Here is a 9,885-nt window from a genome sequence, read left to right as displayed (position 1 = left end):
ACACACACGGCACTCCGCGCAAGGAAGCACACATAAAGATACATGCACACACTATGCGCACGTAGACACATATACACACTTTACACCGCGCAAGTAAGCCCACACACATAAAAAATGCACATAGACTTGTCACATGTATACATCCCTGCACCCTACTTATCTAACCACTAAGACTCAAAGATACACGCACACACACACACACGAGCGCAAAATATGCTCAAACATACATACACACATGTATACAATTTGCACATGTACACTCGATTTATACGCATAGATGGGAAAGAAAAGAGAAGAGCACATGGAAACTTTTGTCTGAGTTTTATTGCTGGTGTTACTTAGATTGTCACTATATAACCAGTTTACAAAATACACACTTCACACGTCATAAGTATACAATAGTAATTTAGTTATTTTCTTTCCAGATTTTAATAGAAAACCGATTTTGGACATCACTAGTGTGTAACGCGTTTGAATGTGGTCCGGCAGTGACTGTACAGTGACCCGTGTTACCAGTGTAGGGATTTGTGATTCCGTGCGGCGATACAGTGGTTCAGTGTTGCTAGTATCGTGTGTGGAGTGGTGATATAGTGTTGTGATTGCGTTCGCTGGTAACTGTGTTACCAGTGCGGGGAATTTATTTATGATTATGGTTGGATGTTGTGAAAATTCAAAGTGTTGTACGGAAAATACGCTTGCAGTATAACGATCGATGTTGTAACGGACATGTTTATGTCGCCAGGGCGAAGATTTGAGGTTTGCGATTCCACATTTTCATGACAATAGTGTTACCAGATGGAAAAATTTTAAATCTCATTCGGGGGACTGTTATTTATTCGTTTTTTGTTTATTGTTTAAGAGTAAAGTGATTTCGCATATTGATATTTTGTGTAAATAAAGTGCGGGGTAGTTGTGTTTTGTGTTTTCGAATTGTTTGCACTGATAATTAATTCAGACTAGGGAAAAGCTACTGATGTTCTTTTTTTAAATTTTAGCAAAACAATAGGCTATTTATTGAATGAATGCAATAATAAAATACGCGGGCCTATGCGTGAAATGTCGTCTTGACAGTTGTAAATGTCAAAGATATGTAAATTTCTATATTTCAAGAGACTAACATAGAAATGTAAATAATACTTAAAAGCAGTATTTCTAGACGCTTATGTGACGTGCGTAGTTGAGAATCAAGTGGAGGTAATTGGGAATTTAGTGAAATGCTCTAATTAAAATTGTGTTAATTTATGAGGTTTTGAGTGTGTGCCTGTCCATAGTAGCCTTTTGTCTCAAATTTATTTACTCACAAGTATTTAATTGTTCCTAGAAATGTTGTTCAATCAAGCCTTGTTCATGGAATTTCTAAACACAAGTAACACTTAAGTTATACATGTTTATACATAAAAAATTCTCATGTGACAGTGTGTGTATACAAAATCCTCTGAAACGGCTTGACTGATTGTTGTTAAACTTATTTATTCTGCCTTTAAATTATAAGTATCTTGGCTCCAAGTCTGCTAATTTAAAGATGCTTCAATTTTTAGAGTGTTATAGCTATGAAGTGCTTTATAAATAAGTTATTTTTAAAGAATAAATAAAAATTGATCATGTAAATACTACAATTGTGTCTCAATCGGTTCATATGAGAATCTTGTGAAAGATTTGGTAGCCTGCAATATATGCAGGGCCAATGGTGTTCCATTGAAACACAATAGAATCGCAAATAAATTGCCCTGAGAAGCTTATGACACGGGATATTTTAGTTGCGATTCTATATTTTAGTTTCGATAAATTGCCCTGAGAAGCTTATGTTATCTGATATTTTTGTTGGGAACACTGAGAATTGTACCATCGAGACACTATTACAATCTGTGTACGCTACTATTATGATTAAGATTTAGTTTTTGAAGAGTGTGAATTTTTGTACAATGATAAATGGATGAACTATCAATTGAATCGTAATGGTGTGTTGTTTTAATAAAATTAGTAGACTTGACTCCTGATACAACAATGTTTGACCACCCAGTGTGACAAATATATATAAAACATAAATATATATAAAAGTTAAAAGTGTGCTTTTTCCTCACAATTACCCCGTATGTAATGAAAGAAATTGCCTTGCCCTCGAGTATGCGTGATGCGATGTATTATATGAAAGCGTTCGAACAAAGTAGGCGATTGTATTCACCAACCAAACGGGGGTAGTTTTAAATTCGAGTACCCGTTTTTTTATTAAGGAATTTAATTTTTAACTGACCCATATTGGCGTAGTAGTTTTCACTTATTTTTATCAGTTTATTCTATACTTGAATATTAGTTCTCATATTTGAACAAGCACTAGACATTGAAGAAATGAGTCCAAAAAAACTGTATAAGCATTGATTTCCTAGAAAAAACGGTTACTTAATATCGAATTGTACTTAAGAAACTTTAAAACTACCCTACGTTCACGGTGAAAATGTAAAGATGTTATACATTTAAGAGAGACCACATTTAACAATAACTTATTCTAAACGAGCAACGTCGAAGCGTACAGTGCGTGTCGAATAATCGTGTTGAATGTGTAGTTTATAAGTTTCAAAAGAGGGTAGATAGCAGATGACAAACTTTATTGGGCTTAAACAGATCTGCGAGTTGAATAACTTACTATAGACGATTAGAAAAAGCCTGTGCATTCGAAATTTATTTAGATAAAGATAGGACACGTTTTAAACGACTGATTGTAGAAATAGTGTTCAGATAATTCGCGTTTATATTAATAATTATGTTAATAGTGAATAACGTCTATACAAAGTATAGAGATCTAGATGTTACAGTGATATCTCCTAAATGATAGTTCTATGTGTCTACTGGGACTATAGGACCATATTTTGACATAATTGCGGGTAGAAATACAATATACGGATTGCTTCCCGTTAATTAAATTTTAAATGCGAAAGAACATGGGATCTCTATAATTGGCCGCATGGCAAAGTCGTAGTCGCGGGCAAAGACTAGTTAGTCTATCATACGTGTAGATAGGAAATAGCTAGTGAATTTGGGGGGTAGTTTCCGAAAACAGTCCCCCCCCCTCCTTGTTTTTTGACGCGATTGTGCGGCGCGCACTGTTTTTGCGTAGTTTGTACGATAATTAGAGTTCGCTAGCTTAATTTATATGTAATCGGAACTCGTTAATGACCACGATAAGTAAGTTTTGTATACAGGGTGTTGTTTTTTTTTCTTCTCTTAGTTAAAATTTTTTGTAGTAAGTACGTGAGACCGACTGCGGTGCCGACTCTCGTATATTTCGAAAGTTGAATTTAAATATCGTGTGCGCATGCACTTTCGAGTGTGAAAATTTAACAATCTTTTTTGTAAGATTTTTGGTTTTTTTATTTGTTATGTTTGTCGCCATAGCATCAATCGGATCGAGGTAATAAAATTATGTGCAGCATTTTCACTTAGCTCTTTAAGTACTTGCTGGTTCCCAAGTGTTATGAGTTTTGATTGCCGACCAGAGATATTTACCGCCGGAAAGGTTTTCTTTCTTTTCATCATTCACACGGGTCAACGACTGATGTATTTTTTTCTGCGGAATTCAAATTTCGTATGCTATTTTTTTTATGTTAGAGTTGGCAATGGAGCTGGTGGGACGCCTAATGGTAAGCGCTACCACTGCCCATGAACATTTGGAGAGGCATATGGTCTGTAATGGACCTTATGCCTCTCCAAATGGATTTTCGACTTTTTGGGAAGGGATTAAGAAAGCATTGGCGATAGGAATAAAGGAAAGGACTGGGAAGGGTAAGGAAAAGGATATGGGCCTCCGGCTCCCCCACTCACCGAACGAAACACAGCAGAATGCTATTTCACGCCGGTCTTCTGTGGGGGTGTGGTACTTTCCCGGTGCGAGCTGGCCCAATTCGTGAAATTTATAGCAAACAAACACACACTCAATATTCGCAATTTACCTCTGTATTAATAGTGTATTATACAAATGACGTAACGTTAAACGGAATTAAAGCGCGTTTTATTCATCAATTGAATTGCGTTTAAAAACCGTCAAAAACCCGTTATACGCTACATGACAATCGCAACTCGTTATCGTGGTCGTAGTTTTTTTTTTTTTTGTAAAATAATCAAATGCGTTTGTATATATTGCTTCTTAATTATTGTTAATAAATATAATTTTAAGGCGTGTTTCTCCTATAGATTTAACTAGGGCTGTAATATAATGTTAGTTTTAGTGTTTTTGTATAAAAAAAAAGTATAGTTCACTATGCCGCACTCAGAATAAGTGGTATTTAAGCCTTATAGATTTTAAGGGTTGTTTAATGAACTGTTTTTTTATGTTCGACCATATTGTATATTACGTCTAGTTTGAGCCGGTTTTTTTATATGTGAACCGTGTTTGGCCTTGAAAAGAGGGTAGTTGCGGGAATGCCTCATATAGACTTACGATTTCGTTGGACGTGCAACACGTCCGTACTGCGCGAAGTCTGGGACGCGACTGAGTTTTTTTTTTGTGACTTGTAAGCGTTATGCTATACAGGGTGAAATCGAAATGATTGCGTTGTAAGATTTTTTGAACGTACGAATTATTAATAATATAACATAATACAAACCGAAAATTAACTACATTGAAAAGGGAGAGGTTTTATTGTCTTTGATTTTACGCGCATATGATATATACGCATTTGGAAATAAATGACTTGATGGCTTTATTTATTTATTTAAAAAATTAGTTCAGTTAGTTTAGTTCGAAATTTGAAAGTTATGTAATACCATAAATAAATCGTACTATATCGCGGTTTCAAGTCGTTTATTTCTGAAATGTGAAGTGATGAGATCAAAAGGAATATATATCATTCGAGTATTGGAAATTTTATCACGAAATTATAGCGAAATAAAACACGTCACATGTGTGTAATGTCATTATGACAAGTTTTTTTTTTAAGATTTAACGGCTTGGTTAAGAGACCTCTTCTAAGTCAAATCTGATTTTTGTTAATCTACAAAAAATTTATAGCTTTAAATAATTATTGCTCTTCAATTTCCGAACTGTCTCCTTATCCTACTTAATCTGTACGGTATCGGCCTAAATTAAACTTATATGTTGTTTTTATTCACCGATTATTTTTTAATCTATGTGTTATTCACACGTTCAGGCGTCGTTAGGCAGTTAAATGGCAATATAGTTATATTAAATAAAAACTCGAAACTCATTTTGATTTTATCCTGTATAGCACGATATATTAAAAATATGGGAAAAAGCGATGCTTGTCGTCTTTTTCTTTATAGAACGGACAGAAGCAAGCAACATGTTCCTTTGTTACGTTCATGAATTCATCACTGCATTAAATATACATATTATATGAAAAAAGAAAATACGATTGGACACAAAATCATTGTCACCTATATAAAATTTGTTAAAAAAAAAATGTTTTCTTTTTTTTTTAACTTCTCGCAGCAGCAAAAGCGCGCCAATTTTGACAGTTTTATTGAATTGTAAATTTTTTGTATACAGTCATTATGAAATGGCAACTCGGAGTATATTTAAGTTCATTTCTCACAATCTTACCCAATAATGTATAGTTACAATATAGACTGCTTAATTTTTTATTAATTTTTTAAAAGTGAAATCTGATGTTTATAATTGTAAATATGGAATTTCTTTTTAAATAAATATATATGTGTCTATTGAATTGCTTTTTATTCTTTCCTCAACTACAAACCCACTTATTTCAATACTAGCTGCGCCCCGCGGTTTCACCCGCGTAAGTCCGTATCCCGTAGGAATATCGGGATTAAAGGTGCCTGCCTATATGTTATTCCAGTTGTCCCACTGTCTACATACCAAATTTCATTGCAATCGGTTCAGTACTTTTTGCGTGAAAGAGTAACAAACACACACACATCCTTACAAACTTTCGCATTTATAATATTAGTAGGATTAGTCATGTTTCAATCATAAAAATACGAAGTAATATTAAAAAAAAAATGTTTTATTTACAATCTAGTTATTAAACTGAATGCGATAATTAAAAGTGGCGCGGATTTAACCAGCATGGCGGCGCTTCTGTGAATTGGCGCGCATTCTTTTTCGAGCCAAGCGTAGTCCTCAGTTAGGTTGCGATTCAATAGAATAGGACCTAATGTTGCCAGTACTCGTGCGTGGTATGAGTTGAGGTATTTTAGCTGTAACGTGAAAAATTATACAACCGAATGAGTTGAGGCGGTGCGCTTAGAGTGCGGGTGGATTAAATGAGCTGTGACCTTAAAGAGGACATTTACGGTTAAATTTTTTTTAGAGCGGGCAACTGAGCTGGTGGTTCGCCTGATGGTAAGCTATCACCACCGCCATGTACATTTGCAGAGTTAGAACCTCTTTTAAGGTGTAGAGGATAAAAACAGGAGCAACGACGGAAATAAAGGAATTGACTGGAAATGGTGAGGAAAGATACGGGCCTCTGACTCCCCCAATCACCAAAAGACACAGTACATAGTACTATTAAACACCAATCTCCTGTAGGGGTGTAGCACCTTCATCGGAGCAAACTGTCCCATTTCGTGCCGAAGCGTGCTCGTAAAAGGACGAATTGTGCATGTGGAATTTTATTGTGGGAGTCGAGCACGCTTCGGCACGAATTGGGCCAGCTCGCACCGGGGAAGTACCACACTCCCACAGAAAACCGGCGTGAAATAATAGCTTGCTATTGTGTTTCGTACGGTGAGTGGGGGAGCCGGAGGCCTATTTCCTTCTCCTCTCTCTTCCAAGCCCTTCTTTCCAGTCGTCAATACTTTCCTTATCCTTAAAAAGCGGCAGCGCATTCTCAGAGGTCTGAGCCTCTGCGAGCGTTCATGGGCGGTGCTGATCGCTTACCATCAGGCGAACCACCAGCTCAGTTACCCGCTATGACAGTAAAAAAAAAGAATCAATCGAAATAAAATTGAAAGCTACATGAAAATCAAATTCAATGCGCCTTTAAGGGATAAGAACGGATTGGGAAAGACGAGGAAAAGGATATGGGTCTCCATATATAAATATAATAAACATTACCTCATCGTCACTCAAGAGTTCCACATCGATACAAGCCGCCTGATGAGGTGCCAGTGAGATGGTGTAAAACCCAACAGCTCCTTGCCCTGAGAAGTTGCCGACTAAACCTTTTGCCTGAATAGACAATAGTAATAAAAATATTATTAAAAGAAAGAAAAACAAATACTTCGAGATAACAAATGAAATTAAATTATTGTAGTTCTCGCTACGCCCCGCGGTTTCACCCGCGTGAGTCCGTCTATATGTTATTCCAGCCCAGCTGTCTACGTACCAAATTTCATTGCAATCGGTTCAGTAGTCTTTGCGTGAAAGAGCAGCAAATACACACAAACAAACTTTTGCATTTATGATATTACTAGGAATAGGATATAAATCCAGTAGGAGATATCAAGTTCTTTAAAAAAAAATGTATCAGCGCGAATGCATAAATTTTTCTATAAGCACAGATACACATAATACCACAGATAATATAATACTGATAATACGATTTAATGAGTACACAGGCTAGGTTAGAAAGAGCGAGATGATCGTATCCATCTGTCTGATGAAAATGGTTATTAATGCATCATCAGCCCATATATGTTCCCACAGTTGGGACACAGGCCTATGAGGGTTCAGGCCATAATCCACCACGCTGGCCAAGTGCGGGTTGGCAGATGTCACATGTCCTAGAACTTTTAATTCTTGGAAATGCCGGTTTCCTCACGATGTTTTCCTTCACCGTTTAAGCAGTGGTGATGTTATCCACATGCGCAGATAAATTGAAAAATCAATTTATCTCCTGCTCGCCCTATCTCGAACCCCGATTTATCGATTTTGAAGTCCGAGGTTCTCACCACTGAGCCACCACTGCTTAGGTTTTAAATGATAATAAATTAATTCGAAATTCACTTACAAATATATGATCAACCTCGGGGCTCATTTCGATGACTTCCACTATATCTTCATGACGGATGCCGTATTCCCCCACTTCGTAAAAGCCAGGCTCTATAAGACAATGGGTTAAGTACTTGGAAAGATTAAAATTCAAACTGTTTATGTGTTTATTGCACACGCAAACGAAAATAGAATAAAAAATTTACAAATGGCGCTATATGGCTGGGTATCTCTTCCAGACTAATTTTTAAAAAAGTCATTCGAATTCCGATAAGCAACCATTGACACGGTCTTAAATTGGATGGGTGGCCAATTCTCTTGCGCCCTTATTAATTTTCGGTGTCGGCTCGCACTTGACCCGTGTTTTAATGCTGTATTGTGTTTTATTCTCCTTTTTCTCCTTTGTCTCCTTTTTCGCATTTCTTTATTTCATTGTGTTTTGTGTATTAATTATTTCGTTTTTTTTTTATTTTTATTGTTGTACTAGCTGCGCCCCGCGGTTACACCCGCGTAAGTCCGTATCCCGTAGGAATATCGGGATAAAAAGTTGCCTATATGTTATTCCAGTTGTCCAGCTGTCTACGTACCAAATTTCATTGCAATCGGTTGAGCAGTTTTCGCGTGAAAGAGCAACAAACACACACACATCCTTACAAACTTTCGCATTTATAATATTATAAGTAGGATTGTGTTGGTTTAATTGTATTGTTTTGTTGTTTATGAAGCCAAATAAATGTTTCTTTCTTTCTTTATGTCTTTCTTTCTTTCTTTCTTTTCTAACCAACGCCGTTGTTCTTGGTTATTATTTTTACTCACCGTCACTGAAAATCATGCCCGGCACGATGCCCGGGTCGTTCACCATCAGCGCGGCCCCGATCCCGGACGGTCCCTCGTGTACATTCAAGAAGTGTCCCACCCCATGGCCCGTGCCATGCGCGTAGTTAAGCCCCACGTCCCAGAGCGCTTTACGCGCCAGCGTTTCTAAAAGATTCCCCTGTAAAATGTGTAAGAGTTATGAAAAACACGAACGAAGCCGGGGCGGACCGCTAGTAAATAATCTTAATTGCTATAATTAATGTGTCACGTTGTTTGTCCGCGACTGCTAAACTGCTCAACCGATTCTAATATAATTTGCACATCATGAGCAATTTGATCCAACTTAAAAGATAGGATAGTTAATATTAATTCAATTACAATAATCAACTGCCAGGACAGAGTCAGGTCGTGCATATAGTATAGATTATCACACTATCACACTAATATTATAAATGTGAAAGTTTGCTTGGATGTTTGTCCGTCAATGACGCTGAAACTACTAATCGTAATAACCGAGCGGAGGCGAGACGAGCGCCTTGTATTTATTGATATAATCTCGACTTACTGTGGAGCCCTTGGGGAAGACAGCAGTGCCGAGAAGTATCTGCCCCTTCAGGACTCTCGTGAACGTCAGCTTCTGCATCTCGCTCGGTGTCGACATGTGACGAGTCCTGGTTATATCCGTAGTTCCATCTCTGGAAGATACATGTAGAAAAATTTATGAAATCGCCTTTTTTAAGCCCTGGACAATACTTATTCCAATTATTTATTATATTAATACTAGCTTTCCGCCTTTCCGGAAAAATAATTCGGTTATATCGCTTTCATTTCCCTATTTCAACTCCTTCTGCCCTTTTTTTCGCGATAAAAATTATCCTGTGTCCTATCCCAAGTTCAGTTCTACCTTCATGCCAAATTACATCAAAATTGGTTCAGTGGTTTAGGCGTGAAAGCGTAACAGACAGACAGGCAGAGTTACTTTCGTATTTATGCATTTATAATATTAGTAGGGATTAGTGAAAGCACAGAAAAATAAGCTTAAAGGTTGAAAAGAAACGCTTTATTTACAAGTCAGCTATAATTACTTGTGACAAATGGAACCGGTCATTGATCTTCTGGTATCCAAAAAATGGAAAAAGGAAACGCGGAAGACAAACAAG

The 9,885-nt window shown here is 36.9% G+C and overlaps 2 protein-coding genes across 3 annotated transcripts in view; one reads left to right on the top strand and one right to left on the bottom strand.

Annotated features, from left to right (window-relative positions):
- The window catches only part of LOC119839315 (beta-TrCP), a 12,368-nt gene extending 11,400 nt beyond the window's left edge, over positions 1-968 (top strand). For both annotated transcript variants that reach the window (XM_038365557.1, XM_038365556.1), the window contains exon 12: positions 426-968. The gene's annotated coding sequence lies outside the window, so the exon portion shown is untranslated. The remainder of the gene's footprint in view (positions 1-425) is intronic.
- Positions 969-5,982: 5,014 nt separating this feature from the next.
- Positions 5,983-9,885, bottom strand: part of LOC119839282 (xaa-Pro aminopeptidase ApepP-like) — a 22,041-nt gene continuing 18,138 nt past the window's right edge. Inside the window, exons 13-17 of the mRNA XM_038365518.1 lie at positions 9,291-9,420; positions 8,726-8,903; positions 7,929-8,020; positions 7,034-7,147; positions 5,983-6,171 (exon numbers count right to left, since the gene is read on the bottom strand). Coding sequence (XP_038221446.1) covers positions 5,983-6,171; positions 7,034-7,147; positions 7,929-8,020; positions 8,726-8,903; positions 9,291-9,420 — 703 coding nt within the window. The remainder of the gene's footprint in view (positions 6,172-7,033; positions 7,148-7,928; positions 8,021-8,725; positions 8,904-9,290; positions 9,421-9,885) is intronic.

The sequence above is a fragment of the Zerene cesonia genome, unplaced genomic scaffold, assembly GCF_012273895.1.
Source record: "Zerene cesonia ecotype Mississippi unplaced genomic scaffold, Zerene_cesonia_1.1 Zces_u011, whole genome shotgun sequence".
Classification (NCBI taxonomy): domain Eukaryota; kingdom Metazoa; phylum Arthropoda; class Insecta; order Lepidoptera; family Pieridae; genus Zerene; species Zerene cesonia.
The sequence above is the reverse complement of the archived record's forward strand: the minus strand, read 5'-3'. Positions and strand labels throughout refer to the sequence as shown.